Here is a 21,368-nt window from a genome sequence, read left to right as displayed (position 1 = left end):
CGATCAGAGCGGGCCCCCCAGAAGGAGACGAGACTCGACCGCAAACGACGGGCTGTGAGCGACGAACGGGCGACGGAGTCGCTGGAGTCGCTGGGGACGTCGAATGGCCCAATTGCTTAGCCGCCTCTCCCAATCGTAGCCGCCAGACGGCTGGGCGACCAGGGTCGCATCGTCGCGTGCGCAGGGGTTTCGCAGCCTGGATTGGCCTGCCCGCTGAGACTGGACGGGGCATAGCGTCTGGTAACGTGACGAGCTAGAGGCGACCAAGTTGTTGGTCACGGCTGTATCTCACCTGTGTCGGTGGGCTATCTCGCCTGGTGGGTGTTGTTGTCGTTGATCGAGTCGTCGCCGGCCATTGAGACATGGCTGCCACAGCACGTTTGCCCAGAAAGGACTCGGGGGAGAGCGAAATCATCCGAGAATGGGCACCGTGGCTTGCGTTCACAAACCCTTTGGGAATGCGGGATTAGCCCATCCATTCAGCAGCCGCTGACCTGTGTCTCTCGTTGGTTGCAAATGCTCTTGGGCTATCTATCGCGTGCTGCTTAGTCCATGAGTGTTGGGCCAAGACCAGGCTGACTCTTTAACCCCCTATGCAGATTCGTCGGGAAAACTCTGACTTGATCGGCTTGATGGTCTGAAGCCCTTGCGAATCGTCGGCAGTTGGGTCGGCCCCTGCTCTTGATAGGGCTGTGACTCTGACGGCCTCGTATGAGCCGGCCCCGAGCAGAGGACCGAGAATCAAGAAGAGGCGTCGTCCAACATTGCTGAAGTCCCTCGGCGACGAATCGACTTTGAGAGTTGCCCATCCTTTACCAACCAACTCTTTCGCTAAGCACGCGAGCCTTGGAGGCCCTCTGACGTTTGGGCTGTAACTCGAGGATGGAAAATTTTTCATGTCTGAATTGCCAAGTCTCTTCATCTCTCCATCAAGTCAACATGGCTGAGCCATCTAACTGTATGGTAGGGTAGCGGCGCGGCTTCCAAGTGGCTCTCGGACAACGGGGGGCGTTGTTACACTAGACTCGTGGGCTCGGCAGTCGAGGCAACCTAAGCTTGTGCAACGGCGCACCCTTCTCTCATAGTCTAAAGTCGAGGAAGCCTTCCCCGTCATAAGTATCGAGGCTCATCGTGTCTTCAGTGGTTCCTGAAGAAGGGGGGGACTCCTGCAGTGTGGGTGACTAGCCTTGGCCCCCTTCACGGTTCGTCTTCCGAAGCCTCTCGGTGTATTGGGTGGACGAGGCTATTCGCGGTCCACTGGGTCTGTCCAAGTTATCGAGGCCGGATGTTTTGAAGATGTCTCCCCGAGATGCAAGTTGCTCTAGTGCACACCAAGTCAGATCTCGGATGTCGACTGCGCCCCTGAGAATCAGAATTTTCATGAAAGGGGCGATCAGAATTGCAAGAGGCCACCGTGTTCGACTGATGACAATGGACGAAGGAGGTAAGAGAGGGGAGGTTGTTGGTCCCCATGAAGTTCTGTATGATGTTGGTAAGTGATGCTCCTGTTGTCGTTGCTCACAAGACTAGGGATGCCAGCTACCTTCGAGGTCGACGCTGACTACCTACACATGCCTCGAAACCGTTCAGACAACCTCACTCCCTCACAAGCACACAATAGACTCGGATCTTGATCAACAAGTGCCCGCAACGCCGATTTCCTCTTTATTCGTTTTACCCTTGATACTCTGCGCTTGAAAACATGGAAACAAAAACGAAACCAAGAAATGTTGTACAACTGAAAAAGTCCATTCACGTAGTCTGATCTGCCCTGTCGCACCCCTTCCGAGCTCCTTTCCTTTCAACCAAAAGTCATGTCGCCGTTGCCACGTGTTTGTGCTTCAGAGTCGTTCGTCTAGTTCCCAGCGAACCGAGCAGCGCGCTTCTCCGCCTTGGCCTTCTCTGCCGGGTCATCGAGGATACTACCCCGGCTTCGAGTTTCGCGGGTCGACTCGTTCCGGGGACCACCACGTCCACCGCGGCCTCCCCTTCGTCGGTCATTCCTTCGGTCAAGGCTCTGTCGCTTGCCAGGGCGGTTGTTCTCGGTGGAACGGTTACCCTCACCGTCGCCACGGTCACGGCCTCGCTTTCGGGAGCGCTCTGGAAGCGCCGAGTCAAGAGTGGATGCGAGCTCCTTCTCGTCTAGACCGAATCGCTTTGCTCGATCAGCCCTCTTCTTTGCATCCTCATCCTCCTCAAGACCAAAGCGCTTGGCGCGCTCAGCACGCTTCTTGGCCTCGTCATCAGCAGCAGTGGACGAGAGACCGATGGCGTAGGACTTTTCAGGCTCAGCAGGCGCCTCTGTCTCGGCAGGCTTCTCCGCAGCGGGCTCCTCAGCTCCCTCGGTCGCGGCGGGAGCTGTCTCGGTGGCGGGAGCCTCAGCAGCAGGTGCAGGCGCGGGCGCAGCAGCGGGAGCGGGAGCAGGAGCAGCAGGCTCAGCGGGAGCCTCGTCGTCGCTGTAGCTGATCTCGTCCTCTTTGTTCTCAGCTAGGGGATGGAGTTAGCCGTGGGTTCGATGGATGGATTTGCGCGTGCGAAAAGATGCAAGTCGATCGCAGATTCAGAATTCGATGGACGTACCGGGCTTCGCCTCACTCTCGGCCTTCTTGTCGTTCTCCTGGAGTCGCGCGATCAGGTCTGCCTTGTTGCCGGTCTGGGGGAGACCCTTTTCGGCAAGGAGCTTCTTGAGCTCGGGCACCTTGAGCGAAGAGTACTCGGCCATGGCGCGCGCGACGGAATGGGAGCGTTATTAAGAGATGGATTTGATAGGGGAGATGTATGCGATTGCGATTGCGGTGGTTGTCGCGGCGATGGAGGAGAAGGTGAGATGGAGCGACGATGAGAAGGTTGACGGAGGAGTCTTTCTTTGTTACGCGGTTTGAGGGATGACGCTTGGATGGGCGGGAGTGGATGTGGATTTTAGTTAGCGGGACGCGCTCTCTTGCTCTCACTCTTTCTTTGTTGGCAAATTTGGCTGTATTCTGTTCGCAGGGAGATGCGCACGGGCCACACAGGCTTCTGAATGGCTGCCCTGTGGACGTGAAGGCAAGCAAGCAAGCTCCGGAGAGCTCCCCTCATCTCAGCTCAGCCCAGCCCAGCTCCGCTTTCATGCTGTAAGTTACAGTACAAACGCAGGAGGCCTGCTCTGAAAGAAGCTGTGGTTGGCCTCGAGCCAAGGCATGGACGCACGCAACCAGCCTCATCTTGCGACGCTGCCTAGGTTGCCAGTCATTTTCGAACAAGTAGCAACGGAGGCTTGGCCGCATCGTGCGAGGGAAGACAAGACGGACACTGCTCATGTGGCTTTCCCGTCACCAACTTAACGTTAGCCAACCTACCTAGGTAGGCTGGACAGAAAAAAAGTCAGTGCTAGGTAATTAGAAAAGCACGAAAGAGGAGCCCTCATTATTAACTCGAGGGTCTCACGTGGCCGCATTTCGAGCGCATGTAACATCCAACTTGGTTTGCCTGTGCGCTGGAGAAAGGGTCAGCAACAAAATGGAGAGAGTAAAAGGGGGATTCGAGGCTTGTTCTCGCTCCTCTTCTCTGGAAACTGGCGTTGAAATTAGTGTCCTCCGTCGACAAGCTTATAATTGCCATTGATAATGTCATTTACGATGGCTTGTTTTAAGTTGCAATTCCCCAGACTTTTCCATGTTTGAATTGAATTGAATTGAAGGAAGCCAGCCTCCCTCCCTTAGATCTAAAACCCCCCCGACTCCCGGGTCCTAGCCGATGTTGCTCCACCTGCCCTCATGACCATGACCAGGGGAAAGGAGGAGGAGACACGGAGCATCCATCGTAATAGATTGAAGTCTTGGCTTTTTTTCCTGCTCCTGTTCCGTTCGTTCCTTCTTCAAGGTTTTGCAAGGCGCATGCATGTTGACACACGGAAAGCTCTTTCCCCCTGTCTCCTGGCTTCTTGCCGGGCCTTCCCTAGGTATTAGCTCGCCACATGCTCGCTCTGCTCTTTCCTTGTCGCCCGCCAACTCAAACAACGACCAACCTCATCCTTACATTCTATCCTAACCTTTCTCCCCGTCTCCACGTTTTTGTCGATCGCCTCCTCTTTATCGACACTCCAGACGCTTGCGACGACCGGCCTGGAACGCAGAGGCAACTGGCCCGACGACGATAGCTTCAACGCCCTCAAGCGACCGCAACGCGCTTCTGACCGTCGCATCCCAGACTCCCGAGGCCTCCACACAGGCGTCTTATTCGATATAGGGCCCCTCCGAACTATGCAATAGCAGCCGACGACCCCTTTCGGAAGATGCGAATAATCCAACCCGCGACCCAGCTACCGAATGCTTGTTCCGTTTCCCGTTTCTTGGCTACCGCTGCTTGAAGTAGCTCGTGGTCCATCTTTCTTCCTTGCTTGAGCAGCTTCTCCCCAAAAAGTTGGGTTCAATTCTTGTTCAATTATCACATCATGACTCGACGAATTGTACGCCTCACCTTTCCTTCGTATGACAGGCCATCAACTGACCACTCCGTCCATGGATTCAGGTTCGGACAGCCGCCCAGCTTACTGGCGCTGCCATTTTCGCCTTCCTCATCATCGCTTTCCTCGACCGAAACTACCGTGTCCTCCCCAACTCCCTCCATGGCTACATGCCCTCCCACCACCCAGGTCTTGTCGTGACAGACGCTACGATAGTCACCTGCTCCAGCCTCAACCCTTTTTCGTCATGCGACCTCGACGCTAAAGAATGGCACCGAGTTGACAAGGATCTATACCTCGGAAAAACATGGACCACCACCGCCTACCTATACGTCAGTCGCAAACACGAGGAGGATCTCACCGAGGATGACACCGTTGTCGTGGATATTATGGTCGGCAAGCTTCACCCTCCGCCAAAGGGAGAAACAGAGGATCTATGGGAGTCTCGTCCCGCCGGACTTTGGCTCAAGCGATCAGCCAAGAAGCAAGCCAGCGACTCTAATCAGGCCGTGACCGACCTGGATGTTCTATTTGGAGATGATGCCGTGGAGGCAAGAGACGGCTGGACAATCACTGGAACGCCTCTCCTCCTCAACACAGGTGGCAGCCTGCCATGCGTGCAACTAACCGTGCGCCGAGGTCCCCATCGCGAGATCAAGAAGCCCCAGCCCCGGATTCGAGATGACGGTCGATACAAGATCATGCAGATCGGTGATCTGCATCTTAGTACTGGTGTTGGCGAGTGCCGTGAGGCCGTTCCAAACACATACAACGGCGGCAAGTGTGAGGCGGATCCCCGTACTCTTGACTTTGTCAGCCGTGTCCTTGATGAGGAGAAGCCGGACTTGGTCGTTTTGAGTGGTGACCAAGTCAACGGTGACACAGCGCCAGATGCGCCAACAGTGAGTGCTCCTTTCCACCCCTTTGGGTCACCTTTTTAACATGCCCTAGGCTATGTTCAAGATCTTGTCGATCCTGATTGAGCGGAAGATCCCCTACGCCGCCATCTTCGGAAACCATGACGACGAGAAGACCATGTCTCGCGAGGCCCAGATGGCCATCATGGAGTCTCTTCCCTACTCCCTCTCTATAGCTGGACCAGCCGACATCGATGGTGTCGGCAACTACTATGTCGAGGTTCTTGCTCGAGGCAAGACAGATCACTCTGCCCTGACCATCTATCTCCTCGACACACATGCTTATACACCTGATGAGCGCAACTTCCCCGGTTACGACTGGGTCAAGCCCAACCAGATTGAGTGGTTCAAGAAGACGGCCGCTGGCCTCAAGAAGAACCATGATGAGTATACTGGTCGGCACATGGATATTGCATTTATCCACATTCCCCTAACCGAGTATGCCGACTTCAATCTCCCTCGAGTGGGTGAATGGAAAGAGGGCGTGACTGCCCCCGTCTACAACTCTGGTTTCCGCGACGCCCTCGTTGAACAGGGCGTCGTCATGGTCAGCGCCGGACAGTGAGTGCCCCGATATCATCTTGATCTGAATGATTGCTAACCCAGATTTAGTGATCACTGTAACGATTACTGCTCTCTCTCCTTATCAGGTGAGGGAGAGAACAAGACGCCGGCCTTGTGGATGTGCTACGCTGGTGGTTCCGGTTTCGGCGGCTATGCTGGCTACGGTGGCTACCATCGCCGTGTGCGTCTCTTCGAGGTTGACACCAACGAAGCTCGCATCAAGACCTGGAAACGGCTCGAGTATGGCGACATTGCTGCCCGTATCGACGAGCAGATCATTGTCGACGGTGGCAAGCCTCAGCCCAAGCCCAACCCCTCATGAGTATACGACGCATTGCTTTCTTCTAGGACGCACCTCGAAGATTCATCTCGCCCGTTTTATATACACTTTCTTGTATCCATGTTTTGGGACAGTGTGCTGTCGTTGGAGCCAGTCGCTACCCGTCTATAGAATGGGGCGGTCCTTTATTTTCTGTTTTACGAAAACTGCGTCTTTGGGTGACATCAAGGAGCACTTGGAATAGGGTGGGTTGTTCTTGTATACTAGTGGGAAGAGGTGACGATGGCATAACACAGCGTCGGTTCTGTTCTGGATGGAGTTGTCCTTGGGTGCCGCATTTGATACGTCATGAATACTATTCGGCTTCTTGGTTACCCTACACTATCTTGTGATTTGATTGTGACTTGGGTTCTATGGGACGGTCAAAGCAGTCGAGACTATGACTGGTACCATGAAGCTTTCTAAGGTGATGAAGTGGCATGGTTCTATTTTATCTATCTTGATGGGCTATTTATGCATTCCTCCATCCGGTACCACCTCTTTCACCAACCCGTCAATGTACCACACCGCCTCAAGCCCTCATATTCGACAACATTACGAAATGTCGCGTATCAAGGAGGCGCATATGGATGTTTGGCATTTCTCTCAAATTAGCTATTTAACACACATTCACTTTCGTATCTGATGAAATTGAGGGATTGTTTAGTTAATGCTTGTATTGAGACTTGACTTATGTCCCCCATTTTTCTATACAGCTATAGGGAACTCGCCCTACCCTACCCCCTTTGTTCTTACCCTAGGGGTCACTATCTTAGAAAATGCCGAGATTTGCAATAAGATTTACGAGAGTGTACAATAGCCTCCTTGGTGTGAAAAATATCTGTTTCTTTATTCACAATATACCAAGGTTCAACAACGAATAAACTCTTCAACAAGACGTGTATTGCTCCTCTCCCGCTATATACCACCCCTCGACCCCCCATCTTAATCAACAAAAAACCCTCCTCATGAGCATCTCAAGGCCAAAAAAAAAAGACAAGACTCAATGTACTATCCCAGTCCCCAACACCCCATCAACCCTCCCTTCCATCCAGACGCCATCCACCACCCATTTGTCTAGATGCCTGTTGCGAGAAAAAACAAGGGGAAAGAGACAATCCCCGGTATACACAGATGCAAGCAATTAAAAAAGTCGAAAAGGTTTGGTATCGCTGAGTTTCTCTTCCACTGCTCATAAGCGGCAAGAAGAGAGGTCAAGAAAAGTGAGTTGGTGCGTACACCAGGGGGGATATCAAAAAGGTTGAGAAAGGGAAAAGATGATGATGCAACAAGAAGTGCGGATATGAATATGCTTGAAATGCAGGTACAGTAGAAGAAGGAATAGGAGGCAAAGCTCCTTATGAAGTGAGAGGAAGACACTTAAGCGGTGACAACCTCTTGATGGACGAGTCTAAGAACCCAGCCTGCCTCGGCGACGCTGGCGCATTGGAAGCACCACTTCTTGACGTTGCCGCCAGTGGGACCTGTGGCTGGGACGACGCCTACGACGCCGTTGTGGTCCTTCATTTCCTCCCAGACACCACAGACAATACCACGGCTGCCCATGGGCGTGAAGCAGCCACTGCCCAGGACAGCATCCAGAAGCACAACAGGCTGGTCTGAGTCCTTGCGCGGGATTGTCTTGACTGTGACGCGCTTCTCCAGTCCGTGGTCCGCTCGGAGCGCCTGGTGCCAGCCCGGTGGTGGTCGTCGGATCGACAGCCTGCAGTTGCCATAGTCCTCCCACTTGGCTGCCGACACGAGGAGATGGAGTCGGATCTTGATGTCCTCGGTGCCAAAGTTGGCCGGGCCTCGTCCGCTGTTCTCGACGCTGATAGAGGGCGAACGTGGGGTTGCTCCGCCCCAGGATGAGGATCCCGGTGATTTCAGGCTTGCGTTGTAGCGGCTGTTTCTGTCGACAGAGGAGCGAGCCAAGTTGAAGGGCAGGTTTGCAGCTCCTGTGAGTCTCTTGAGGAAGCTGGTGGCCGAGAGTGTGGATGAAGGGGTGGTGCTCGCGCCGTCGTGGGATTGAGAAGGGGCACGGACTGAGCTGCGGTAGCTGTTCTTACGGCCGAACCAGCTTCGTCGGCGGCTGCTGGTGTCATCGTTCTCGGCCGGGGGCTTGCGCTCACCAAAGCTCTTGAAGCGAGCCTCATTCTCGAGCTGGATGAACTTTTGGTTGTTGAGGCGAGCGTGGTGGACGGACATGTAGAGGTTGAAGCAGTCAGGGCTGTTCTGGCATCGGAAGCGGAAGTTTCCTCCGCTGTGTGAGTTGGCAAGCTGGCAGTCTGACCTGACCGACGAGCGGATCTCTAGGTCAACTGCTGTGCTCTGGCGGATGAGGACGAGAGGAGTGAGGTCTAGGGCGAGGATGGGGGCTTCGTTTTGCTCGCTGCGGACGGGGAAGGCCTGGATCATGCCAGGCGTAACAATGACAGAGCAGTTATCCGCAGAAATGTCCCTCCACATGCCCTTGTCGGACCATCTTGAAATGGCGGCAATGAACCGCATGGCGTTCTCTTCAGGCGCCATCTTTTGTCCATGGAGGCCAGCTTGGGATGCGGAGTTGGATGGCGTCAAGCTGACGGTTGACCCAGACACAGCAGAGTCGACGAGAGTTCGAGGCTTGGGCAGTGATGATTCTAGTTCCTCAATCAGATCTTCTGGGCGCTCTTCTGGGATGTCTTCAGGCAGATCGTCCCTGATGCTGAAACCCAGCTCGGTCTCGGGAAGATCTACGCTCTCGATCTCATCGTCGGAAGACTCATAGTCGGACTCGGTTTCTGTGTAGTCCTCAGTCTGATAGCTTCCTGTCAAGGAGGTACCAGACACAGACGATCCATCCGAGGGCAGGTACTCATGTTTGAGCGGAGAGGATGTCCGTCGCTTGACGCGGCTGCTGGGCGGGAGTTCGATGAGTGGCTTGGCGAACTGTGACTTGGATGTAGGCCCAGGGCTGGGTGTGAGCTCGCGATGAACTGGTGGAGGAGGTGCACCATCAGTTCGATAAGACGGACCGCTAGAAGTTTTGCGGATGTTGAGAGGATCAGGTTGCAGGCTCTCAAACAAGGGCAGCTGTCTGTCATCGTATCGATAGTCGTTTTGGGTTGGTGTCCTCTGGAGATCATAATTCTCGGGTGACTGCATGGGAGGTGGTGTAGCTGGCGAGGCAGAGCGAGGTCGATACCTGGACGGAAGAGGCCGCTTGCCAGTTGGGGTCGTTGGCGTTGTTGGGCTGGCTGGCGGCGACTCGGCAACAGGAGATCGAGCCGAGTAAGAGGAGTGACGAGATGAACGAGATGAATATTTGCGAGAGGATCCTCGTACACCCACTGGCACATCCAGCATGTCGGGTTTTGAAGATGGTTCCTCCTCATCACCGATCACGCTGGGCTCCGGCTCCCTCGGAGGGTAGGGCTTGACAGGCAGGATATCCAACCAATCCAGGATCTGGTCCTCATTGTCCGTTGTGAGGGTGAGCAACTCATGCCAGGGCCTGTCATTGTGTGTTCCCCGAATCATGACCACCATGTCAAAGTTGCTGTCTCCTGTCCGTGCAGAGATGAGCTCAACAGGCACAGGAGGGAAAAGAAGAAAAGATTTTCCCTTGACACCGTTCTCACGAATCAGAATGTCACCCTTGTCCTCGGGATGGCGCAAATTGTCTCGGTGCACCAGCTCGATTTGACATTCCAGTCGCTGGCCGTTGGAGTGCGACAATTCAAGCGAGAAAAAGTCCTTGGCGCTGACTTGGCGACTCGGCTCGATGTAGACAGCCTCCATGGGGCCAAGTGTTCGAAGATCACGCGCTCTTGTTGTATCGGTGTTGATGGCATCTTCATCCGTCAGTCTAGCCATCTCCTCTCGGTGACGACGACGGGCCTTTTCTTGCAGGTCCTCGAAGTCCCTCAACAGATCATACGTGTCGTTAGTGGCGATGATGGAGTCGACGCATTTGAAGAACTTGGCCATCTGCTTCAGTCGCAGTACAGGTCTCTTTAGGAGATGAGCGACATCCACTCTCTCTCCTGTGGAATCAATAATATCACCAGACTCGTTTCTGGGCATAGCGCCAATCAAGGAGTCTTCATCTTCAGGTGCTCCCACTGCGGGGGCAAGGTTGACAACGAGGTCCTGGAATCCGAGTCTCCAGGCATCGAGATACTTGTGGTAAATAGGGACAACGCCATGCCCCCAAGAAGCCAGACGGCGAATATCTGAGACAGGGGCTTTGTGGTGTGCCATTCGGAGCTTTTCAAGGGCGACACCCATGTGAACCACCGACTTTGAGACAGCATCGGTCTTTGTAGTTGGAGCAGCAGAGCCAAAGAGCTCAGTTGCATTGTCGCCATTGACGACTTGAGAAAGGAGCACAGGAATGACACCGTCGACTAGTGTCTTCAGTTCGCGAAGATAAAGGTTCTCGTCCTCGGCAAATTCCCTGAGAAGGTCATCATTTGTCACATCGTTGGGTCCGCCTCTGCTCTTGCGGATACTGGGTCGTGATCGATTGCTCTTGATTCCATTGGGAATGTTGTTGTCGTCGGGCAACGAGAGGACGGAGACCAGGTCAGAGTGACGTGTCAGTCGCCTCTTGAGACTGGAACCTCGCTTCTGGGACTTGGAACGTGAGCTCCCCCTTGTTAGCACGGTAGATTGGGTGAGGGTCGAATGAGAAACGTCCGAGGTCATATCCGATTCGACGGCACTAGAGTCCTCCTCGGACAATATTGTTGATAGTTCGTATTGTCCGTTGGTTGGCGGCCGAAGTCGAGGTCCTGCCATTCGAGCCGATGGCAAGTCCATACGGTCATCCCTATTTGGAGATTTGACTCGTTCTTGGCGGTCAACTGGCTCCTGGCGAGCGACCGGTTCCTGGCGGTTGACTGACTCTTGACGGCTAACTGGCTCCTGACGGTTAACTGGCTCTTGAGGGTTAACTCGCTCCTGGTGGCTAACTCGTTCCTGAGGTCGTTCACGTTGCTCTTCAGGAGACATAGATCTTAGGGCCCCCGACATCTCGGCCTTCGGGGGCTTGGAGAGCTCAGTCTCTGTCCAGTTCTCGGTTGAATCGTCATTGGTCAATTCATCATCGTAACGAGAATCATCATAATGGGAGTCGTCATAGTGAGAGTCGTCATAGCGGGAATCATCATATCGCGAGTCGTCGTATCGCGAGTCATCATAGCGAGAGCCATCGTGTCGAGGGTCGTCATATCTGGAATCCGTGTACTCAGATTCGGGATCATCGTCATACTGTCGCTCCTCTTGACTCTGGTAGGTCTTTGGCTTGGGAAGATGGTTGCCAGACTCGCCCTGGAAGGCCTCCTTCAACATCCCCAGGAGGTAAGCCTTTGGTCCGGTCTTGACAGGCGAGGCTGTGTTCCTTGTTGCTCGAGTTCTCTTCAGGCCCGGGCCACCCGGTGTCTTGGTCGGTGGCTTTGTGGCTTGTCGCTTCGGTTTGGGTTTCGGTTGCGACCGAGACTCTGGTGACGGTTCTCTGACCGTCTCCTGCTCTGGATTAGATTCAGGTTCTGGTTCTATGTGCGGCTCAGGCTCAGGCACAGGCTCCACCTTGGGTGCTGGAGCTTTTGGTGCTGGAGCTTTTGGTGCTGGTTCTGGCTTAGGTTCCGGGCGAGGCTCCTCCTTGACTGGCACTGGTACTGGTACTGGCTCTGGTGCGGGTGCCAGATGTTCTTTTGACGCAGCCTTTTCAGCCAAGTCTGGTTTGTTCATCTTTGAAACGGATTCCCTCCGTTTCTCAACACGAGAGGACCTTCGGCGGCTCTTGACTGTCTCTGGAGAAGAAAGCATATCCGAAGCTTCTTCTATCGGGGTTGTTGCCGGCTCAGTCTTTTGTTCCTCGACAAAGGGGTCGACAGTGTTGTTGAGCCAGTTTTCAATGCTCGGGGGGTTGTTTGGTGCAGGCTGCCTCGGAGGCTCGTTCATCTCATGAATGATCTTCTTGCCCTCCTCCATAACCTTCTTGAACACCTTTGGCATCGACTTGAAGCTGGTGTTTCTTTCGACCTTGGGGCGCACCGGGCGCTTGGGTCGGCTACGAAGAGGCCCGCCGCGTGCTCTTAGGGGGAGATCGAGCTCAGTAAAGGCAGAGTTTCCCCAGGGAATATCCCCAGGGATATCGGCGATGGACTTGGCCAGAATGCTAGAAGACAGGTCGGATCCATCCAGCTGAGAGGGTTCCAAAGTCGAGTCGTCCTCAGGGACCCATGTTTCTTTATCCTTGTGAGTCGTCGTACCTGGGTGGTAACTCTTGGGCCGAGGCTTCTTCCCTGATACGCTTCGGCGCTTTGTGGGCGTGTCTACCATCGAATCATCAAGCACGTCGACTGGTCGGGGCCCTTGCTCGGACTTGCCTCCCGTCCTTGTCGTCTTGGATAAGTCGGATTCGCTTTCGATAACTCTGCTTGACAGTTCGGATGACGCCCCTGTCAAATCCGTCCTGGACAAGTCTGAATGCTGCTTCCTCCTCTCAGACTGCATACTAGGCCGTCGAGAGGTTGGAGCAGATTTCAACCGTAATCTAGCAGTTCGTATTGATCCAGGTCTTGAGGTTCCGGCATTGGATGATACCTCGCTCATGGGCCTCACCCGGATTCCATCGTCGTCCGGGTTGATCGGGGTCACTCGAATGCCGTCGTCGTCCAACTTCTTCTTCATCGGCGTTACTCGAATGCCATCATCTCCCCCTGATACCGACTTGGCGGTTCGTTGAGCTCTTACTCGGATGCCGTCGTCTGTCCCTGACACTGACTTTGCGGTTCGCTGGGCCGTCACTCGGCTGCTGTTGACGTTGCTCGGTGTCATTTCGCTAATTGTCTCTCCCATGTCGCTCATAAATTCGCTGTCAGTATCCCAACAAGGCCTGGATCCCACCGACTTGGAGAACCTGTGGCTTCCTGAGGGCGGTGTGTCAGGGATCTCGACCTTGCTTGCCCACGCCTTGACCTTGTTAGAGACAGACGGGTTGGCGCAATTGCGTGCGACAAAGTCCTTGGGCAGTGGAGCAGGACTCGAGAACTTTTCGGGGGCGCCCTTCTTGGGGAGATTCTTTCGGTTCTTGCGCCAATGTTCGTCGCTAACGACTCGCTTCTTCGGCGGCGGTTTGGCTGGCGTGGGTTCTGGTGTCTTCTCATCTTCCGTGGCGAGACTCTCCTTGGTCTTGTTGTTAGGCCTCTTGACCTTCTTCCTCATCTTGATGCGGACCCGGTCTTCCTCCGTCACACTCCTAAAGTCGTCGTCCTTGAAGGCAACGTCGGTGGGTTCGGTCGCCGCGTCGTCCGGGTCTCCGTCCACCATGGCGGCAGCATTGGCCTTCTGCCACTTCTTTACACGATCCCTTACGCCGCCGGGAGGCTGAAGCCGCTTGACCTGTGATTGTTTCATCTCGTGACGCAGCTCGGCCTTGACAGCCTCGAGACTCATTCTCCTCTGGCGGTCAGCGGCCAGTCGGGCGGGCGACGGTCGACCCATGAGGAAATCGTGGAGGAGGGTCGGCTCTTGCTTGAAAGACTTGGCTCGCGGTCGAGTGCGGCCCGTAGCTGGTGCCGACTTGGGGGTCGCCTTGGCCTTGTCATCTTTGGAGGTGGTGGCAGATTGTGTAGGAGTCTCGGGGTCTAGTACGGCTTCCTCTGCAGAGGTAAGGTTTGTTGATGACATGGTCTCAGCTACCTAGGAGGAGAGGGGAGTGAGCTCATGACATGACAATGGCGGGGAAGCAACGTGGTTGGCTTAGGGGATGTGTGACTCGAACGTACCTTGAGCTTGGTAACATGCTGAGCGGTTGTTCAGGAGAGGATCCAGTAATGAGGTTGTGTTGTGTGTATGCGATGCGAGTCGTCTCTATATCGTCAAGCGGTTCTCGACTATATCCAGTGGTGTATCGATCGGAAAGTCCGGCAAAGTTTCTAATAAGCTTTGGGTGACGAGGCGGCATAGACGGAGCAGCCGTTGAACTGCACATGCGTGTGTGGTGTAATGTAATGTAATGAACGGATGGACGTGACGCAATGAATAGGAAAGCGCAATACAGAATCGAAAGACACGATACAGAATGGGAGCCGCCAAAGGGAGACACGGGTTTGTTGTGCCATCCACGTCGACGAGATTGGGCGTCCCTGGAGTAGGACCTGGAGGTTGCGTAGGTCGTCGTCTTCGACTTGACCTGCTTGCTTGTGCCGCGGGTTGTCCCCAGTAACCAAATGGGACCCACCTTGGGTAAACAAGACGGGAGACCCCGCCCTATCAGGGACGTCGGTCGAGGGTCAGCTGTGGCGCCGCGATGGAATACAGGGGGCCTCAGTGGAGTAGCTCCAGTGGGCTCTAGCGGCTGGCTTCACCGTCTGGGCGACCTACCCGATCTCCGGACTGTAAGTTATCTCGGCCATTTTTGTCCAACGCCATGAGATGGATCGGCGAGAGATGGGATTGATGTTTTCTTTTTTCTTTGTGCCATCTTGTTCACCTTGTTCATCTTTCCTTCTCATCCGTCTTATTCTTCTCTTCTCTCCTCCTCCTCCTCCTCCTCCTCACCAATAACCTGCCAGGCGTCCCGCAGGCGGCGAATCAAGCATCAACAACAATAACACAACATCCTTTATCGACATGGGTAGCCCTCCCACACTTCGACCAAACAGCCGCTAATTGCCATGCTCCGGCCTTGTTTTTTCCTTGTTGCTGACGACAACCGCCTAAAGCAAGGAGCAGTCTGCCCGTCCAATCTCTGCCCGAGAGATTGCAGCTATGCCCTCTTTCTCAGATCCATGGATGGCTGAAAAATGCGATGCGATGCACTGCGCTGCGCTTCTGTGTTGGCAAAAAACGCACGTTGGGCATCCATCGACTATGCGCGTTGCATGCATGCGGCTTCTTTTTGCCCGTGGTTCGTCGTCTCTTGTCCAGTCACGATTCGCAGCATGGATCTCGCTTCTTAACTTTCATGTATGATGGGATATACCGCCTCTTTGATCGACCCGCCCACAAAGTCTCAGATCTCGTAGGAACTGGAATTGTGGCGCTGCTATTCTCGTCATCCCGTCTACCGGGGACCGACGAGATTTTTTGACCTTTCAGCTCCCATGGACATTTAATGTTTCGGGAACCGTTTAAGCTTGTGCTTCCAGGTCATGCCGTGCCCGTTGTCCCGGGCTTGGACCCTGGAACGTTGCCGTCCTGATGAGGGGATTCCCGGTTGTGTTTGCTCACCCTAGAGCCAATTGGCCAACGTGAGCGGCTCTCGTTTTCGTGCACATGCCAGGGTCAACATGCATCCCCGTCTAAAAGGCATTTATGACAGGTTATAGGTGTCTTTTTTCGTGATTGTGTAACCAAAGCTATGAGTACAACCGAGACGGTGAAACAGGGCGTCACTGAAGAATGCTCCACGAGCACACAATATCAAATCTTCGAGATGAGAGTTATAAGTAAGTGTATTGCCCAAAACTAAGGTATCCCCCAAATCCAAATAGGTATCAGAAAACGGATTGCTCCGAGGGAAATGTAATAATAATGCTCCCATGCCGTGTATCCCGCTTCAAAAGTCCACCCAAAAGCACAACCTGATAGTCTCCGCGATGGATCAGCCAAGACTGATCAATCCGAGGGAATGCAGTCTCGCCTCGTAACTCCGACCATGCAGATGAAGAGGTAAGAGAAAAGAAGAGAAAAGGAAGTAAAAAGAGAAAAAAGATGTGCAACACCGAAACACCGTGTTATGCAAGACCATGTCCTCCGACCATCACTGACCCTCCATCGCCGGCAACATAAACCGGACCTTCTTCTTGGGCTTCATAGCCCTCTTCCCTTCACCTTCGACCTCATCATCGCCGACATCGCTTGGCGCAGCGACGCTGCTCCCCATGTCGCTCATCATCTCCTCCTCCGTCTCCTCCTCGATCGACCACACGTCTGGGCTTGGCTCCCTCCACAGCTGACCACCCGCTGCCGCTCGGCGCCGCGCCGTGAGGTTCCGCGACGATGCCCCGTGCCGCCCGCGGCCTCGGGCCCTCCCGCGGAGCTGCGAGTTGGAGAAGGAGGCCGGCGAGAGGAGAGTCGTGTTGGAAGACTGGTTGAAGGCCGGGCTCTTGGGGCGCACGGGGGGACGGCTGTTGGCAAAGATGTCCTGCAGAGAAAGGAGGCCATGCTTGCTTGGCGAGAAGCTGATGTATTCCTCATCGTCGTCGTCTTCGTCCTCGTTGTTGGATGTTGAGATATCAGAGCTTGTGTCCGGAGAGATGGGGCGGAGACCTGGCTTGCGGAGGCCGTCGAGGGTGGATGGGCTCACACTGCGGACGATGGGACGAGGTTGGCTGGCGTCTTCGATGCCGGCGTCAAAGTCCATCATGACTTGATCCAGGTCATCGTCGTCCATGTTTGGCGCTGGCGTGAGAAAGTATGTGAGGGGATCATCGTCGATATCATCCAGAGATGGAAGCGGATCATCCTTTGTTGAAACGGTTGGCTTGAGGCGCACCTGAGTAGGTGGCCATGAGTCTCGACGAGACCGCATCTCAGACTCGGTCGGCATGACGGACATGCGAGTGGTGGGTTGAATATGAATAGGTTGTTTGTTGAGGCCCGCAAGTGATGGCGTGCAAGGGCTCTTTATAAGTGGGCGGCACGAGAAGGGCTCACCACAGCTGATCGATGTATGACTGAAAAGAGAGGTTCGCGAACCAGGCAAAGCGACCCTACCGGCTAGGCCGGCGCAACGAAAAAGGACTGTCGAGGCTGAAGAAAGTGGAAGCCTGATATTGTTCCATGGGATGACCAAGAGAGTCACACACCGAAGGCTGCACTTTGGAAAGTCCTTGACTCAATACTTGACAAGAAGGATGGGTAAAACGCCAGACAAAACTGATGATTTCTAGGCTAAACACGAGAGTAGAGGCGATACGGCCTCACCTATATATGTTGCCCATCGACCACGAGCTCACTTCACTCACACACCTTTTGGCAGCCTGCGAGACACAGGCAGACGAGACAATCAGCCGTGCCCACCACAAAACGAGGCCGCGCAGGCCAAGGAAAGGAGGGGTGGAGGGGAGGGGGAGGGGGATAAGAAACAGGGCTGGCAAACCAAACCTCCCAGTCACAGCTGTATCCATCCAGTCACATCCAGGAATTTCCTGTAAGCCCCCGAGAGGCCTTGTGAAGAAGATGAATGGTGGTCATGGACAGGGCTGCCGTCGCACGTGAAGCCCTCAGCCCGTCGAGCCTATGAGGCATCGACGACGACGCCACGCGTCCGCGACGGCGGTACGCTAGACGGGCTCGGCGGTGCTGGAAATGGGAAGTCATGGGTCTTGAGCTAGTGGGTTCGTGAGGAGCTGAAGGAGTTGGTGGCTGACGATATCAGCTTTCGTTCTACTTCTTCTGGGAATGGGGAATGATAGGCAGTTGTGGGATGAACGGGTTCACGCAGGGTCCTCGGAGCTAACGCGGCAGCCGCCAGTAAAAGGGTGTAGAAGGATGAGCAGTGATCGACACAACGATACGATCCCAATGTGCATTCGCCCACCATGAGCAATATCGTGTTTACGGGTGTCGCGGTGGCTGGGGGTTGCTCTTTTCAATAAAGAGTGAGACAAGGACGACACCATCTCCAACTCCAAGGTGACCATCTGACTGTGCTTCCCCCTCTTCCAAGTCCGGCCAGGCCGGTCCTCTGAGGGGCAGTCATGCTGAACCCCCCTGGGAGCTGGCCATGATTCGGATTTGCGATCGAGGATTCGAGGCGAGATCGATCGCCGTGAGGCCCCCAGAGGTCTCCTGCATGGTGCCTTGCAGCACGTCTGGTCCTTGTAGCGTGAATCCATCAAGGCCCACGTTTGGGCATATGTCAAGCACGCGAGGGCATCCCCAGATGTGCTCTGCCTTGGAAAATAGTACAGTCAGTCTGAGGTGGGTGGTCGCAAGTCTGAGCCACGAGGTCGTTTCTTTTCTTGAAACCCGGGACAAAGTGATCAGTCGAAAGGTCGGAGCCTCCATCGTCATCATCAAACAGGAAATCGACCGGGGTACGGCTTATCCATCTTGGTACTGTACCAGTAAACTGTTCGACCCTTGTTCGGGATCATCAAATATTACGTGTGTATCGTCGTTGCTTCCCAACGAGGAAAGGGTGACATCCGAAAGGCCAAAAGGAGAATATGAGTGGTGTGCTGTGAATGCCATCTCGTAAAGGCCCTCTCTGATTTCTAATTTATTCCCCCCTCCATCTCGACGATGGTGGCCTCTGGCTCATCCCCCGTGCGACCTGACCTGAGGAAAAAAAGGTGCCCAGCCAGCCTCCCCCAGATTCCAAGAAGTCAATCCTGCTTTTTCTTTCAACCCAGGTCCGTAGTTTGTCTCGTGGCTGATCCCATGACCATCTTGCCTGGTTTCGGAGGGGACCACCCACACCTACTGTACGCAAGCCACGGCCCTCGGTCTCGACTGGAAACAAGAGGTTCCGGTCGTTTCTCGTCCCCAAGCCCCGGCAGGAGGATGGCCGAGACGCATTTCCCCTCACCAAGAAGCATCGTCATTCTCGCGCAAGCGGGAATGTCTGATTGATAACACCCCCTCAGACTTGAGTCGATGTGGCTACTTTCTGACCTTGAGCTGTTTGAGGATTTGAGAGCGACCATGTGCCCCGTGCCGAGGCGTCGATAGCCGCAACGCAATCTGGTCGATAGACGAGACCCAGAAACAGAAAACGCCCGTCAGAGCGGAACGGCCCCTCCGTTCGCGGGCCGCAATTGTGGGCTCGGTCCCGGACGTTCACCGGAGGGCCCACTTTTGGCAGTCGGACAGGGTAGGCCACAGTGGGAGAATGGGCTGCCACTCACACCATATAAGCTGAGGATGAAGAGATTAGAGGATCAAGATAAGATGTATGAATGGAATGCTATGAACTCCTCCACATAGTCGTACAATTCGGGGTCGTTTTAGCTTGTATTCGGGCATGATCCATCACTAAACTCCTTGCGTGTGAAGTGACTTGCTGCTGTTCCCTCACTGTAAGCAAGTGCATGGTTGTTTCATTTGTTTATTAACACAAATATACTGTCCGGTCATCAAGCCATGGTGTTCAAGAAACTCGAAGGATCCCATGATACCACCGAAGGCATGGCAAATAGTCCATCCATGGTATCAGTGCAGTCGAATGGCTGCAAGCCGAGGTCATCGAAGAGCGGCATCTGGCCTCCATTGAGATCAGCTAGAGTCGATAGTGTGTCCACCACCACACCCGGATTCCTCAGCTCCGGGTTCGAGCTCTGTGAGTCGTCGACGCTGGCGAGTCTGTGCGCCCGGCGGAACCATAGTCTGTCTAATAGTCTCGCGTATCTCGCCGCGATGTGGCTCTCGTCGACAGCGGCGGTTTTGAGGACGGAGATGAAGCGTTCCATGAGGGACGCTGTGTGGACGTGCTTGCCCGAGGAAATGGCCCCGCACGCATGGGCCTTGTAAAGGAAGACGGAAGAGTGAATCTCATATCTTGACAGGGTTAGCTGGAATGTCTTGCATGTGTCCAATGGCGACTCACAGATAAAAGCGCGCTGGCATGTAACACAGATGCTTCACCGGATCGATATCGTCCGTTACGATCCGAATCAAAGCCTCTGCCGCATCTGCAGCTTCGTATATATGCCGGGCATCAGGGCTTGCCATGGCCGAGTCGGGAAAGATGACTGATGGCCTAGATCCATTTGATGGATCGGAATTGGTGTCGGTAACAGATGCACGGTATATGACGGCCTGAAAAGCGAACGCGTTGACGTAGAGCCTGAGGTATTCTTGCATGAGGCTCAGACAGCTCTTGAGATGTGGCGAAACGGCGAGCGATGTCCACGCGAGTTGCCACGCGTGCATAGCTTTTGTCGCGTCGTCGACGTATTTCGTGTAGTCGCCTCGCGTCATGAGTTCGGCGGTCCGTGACCTCGAGGCGAAGAGGATATCGTGGGCATTTCCAAACAGTGTTGTCAGCTCAACTTGCGCCTGGATGAACGAGGCAAAATCCTCATCACGGGCCCGCCGGGGTTGTAGAGCTGGAAAGTCATGGGCCATGAAGCGCGCTGATAGAGCTGGGCCTCTGCACCAGAAGGCTTGACCCATGCGGATCGATATTTGGCGATCTGAGAGATAGGTGACTGAAAATGTGAGTCTGGTGTCAATGTTGGCTATAGTAGAGGCGCTTACAAGTCCAGGCCAACCGCTCGCGATGGACCGAATCGAGGTCGGCGTCGTTTCCTTTGAATCCCCTGTCCTCCAAGCGTAGTAGATACGCAAGCCTCACAGCAAGACCAACTATCGACCACGCTGACGCTTCATCTCCATCGTCGACTTCGCTCTGATTGTGCAAGGTCCATTCACCCATGAGCAAGAGCCCCTCCACGGTGCCGACCTTGCGGACATTGGCCATGCCTAGGACGACGTTAAGTATAAGCCCTCGCATATGATCCCATATGGCCTTGTGTATATCTGCGAGATCGGGACGATCTTTTGAGGCCACGACAAGGATGGCAGTTAGTAGGAAAGATTCGTCTCTTATCGTGTCGAGGATGTATTCGGGTCGCAACACGTCTGTTGGGACGATGGGGAAGAAATGGTGATAATTGTCGGCATAACTAAAATTTGTTAGGGAAACTTTACTTCAAATCATGATATAGTGCTTGTCAGATGGGTAGGGTCTAACTTACTGTCGTAATAGCTGAACAAGGAGGATGGGATCAATTGCTCTATCCTTGACCAAGGGATAGTCGTCGATAGTGACCTCACTCGGAGCCCCTGGATCGGGGCGGAGGTGACTAGGCGCGTGAGGCGTCTGTGTTGAATAGGCTGAGGGTGTCGCTCCAGGTCCATTCGACAACCCGCCCATCAGCCCGTTTGGGGTGTGTTGGTTCTCGTCGGAAGCATCGTCGTCGCCTTGTTCGCCAGCAGCATGACAGAGCATCATCAAAGCATCGCTAGGATTCTGCAACTTATCATGGACCGAATCTTCCCCGGCTTTAGTTTGTCTGGGCGATACATGATCGCTCGAAGAGATGGAGAGAGCCGTCTCAGGGCGTCTCTTTGCTTGTTGGCGGGGACGACGAAGATGAGAGAAATCGCCGCCTCGTCT

At 54.4% G+C, this 21,368-nt stretch overlaps 5 protein-coding genes across 5 annotated transcripts; 1 reads left to right on the top strand and 4 right to left on the bottom strand.

Moving 5' to 3' along the window:
* Window positions 1-1,855: 1,855 nt before the first annotated feature.
* Window positions 1,856-2,722, bottom strand: NCS57_01252600 (SAP domain-containing protein; the record flags this gene model as incomplete). The annotated part of the gene is made up of 2 exons (XM_053062198.1): window positions 1,856-2,487; window positions 2,581-2,722. 2 exons carry the CDS (start codon window positions 2,720-2,722, stop codon window positions 1,856-1,858), a joined length of 774 nt encoding a protein of 257 aa, XP_052908726.1.
* Window positions 2,723-4,432: 1,710 nt separating this feature from the next.
* Window positions 4,433-6,247, top strand: NCS57_01252500 (uncharacterized protein; the record flags this gene model as incomplete). Its single annotated transcript, XM_053062197.1, has 4 exons — window positions 4,433-4,447; window positions 4,510-5,346; window positions 5,396-5,922; window positions 5,974-6,247. The coding sequence occupies 4 exons, from the start codon at window positions 4,433-4,435 to the stop codon at window positions 6,245-6,247; spliced, it is 1,653 nt and encodes a 550-aa protein (XP_052908725.1).
* Window positions 6,248-7,624: 1,377 nt separating this feature from the next.
* NCS57_01252400 (uncharacterized protein) lies at window positions 7,625-13,924 on the bottom strand (the record flags this gene model as incomplete). The annotated part of the gene is made up of 1 exon (XM_053062196.1): window positions 7,625-13,924. One exon carries the CDS (start codon window positions 13,922-13,924, stop codon window positions 7,625-7,627), a length of 6,300 nt encoding a protein of 2,099 aa, XP_052908724.1.
* A 2,077-nt stretch (window positions 13,925-16,001) lies between these two features.
* Window positions 16,002-16,799, bottom strand: NCS57_01252300 (uncharacterized protein; the record flags this gene model as incomplete). Its single annotated transcript, XM_053062195.1, has 1 exon — window positions 16,002-16,799. One exon carries the CDS (start codon window positions 16,797-16,799, stop codon window positions 16,002-16,004), a length of 798 nt encoding a protein of 265 aa, XP_052908723.1.
* A 2,524-nt stretch (window positions 16,800-19,323) lies between these two features.
* On the bottom strand, window positions 19,324-21,200 carry NCS57_01252200 (Zn(2)-C6 fungal-type domain-containing protein; the record flags this gene model as incomplete). The annotated part of the gene is made up of 4 exons (XM_053062194.1): window positions 19,324-19,744; window positions 19,794-20,397; window positions 20,447-20,874; window positions 20,947-21,200. The coding sequence occupies 4 exons, from the start codon at window positions 21,198-21,200 to the stop codon at window positions 19,324-19,326; spliced, it is 1,707 nt and encodes a 568-aa protein (XP_052908722.1).
* Between the last annotated feature and the right edge of the window lie 168 nt (window positions 21,201-21,368).

The sequence above is a fragment of the Fusarium keratoplasticum genome, chromosome 10, assembly GCF_025433545.1.
Source record: "Fusarium keratoplasticum isolate Fu6.1 chromosome 10, whole genome shotgun sequence".
Classification (NCBI taxonomy): Eukaryota; Fungi; Ascomycota; class Sordariomycetes; order Hypocreales; family Nectriaceae; genus Fusarium; species Fusarium keratoplasticum.
This window is presented reverse-complemented; position numbering and strand designations above follow the sequence as displayed.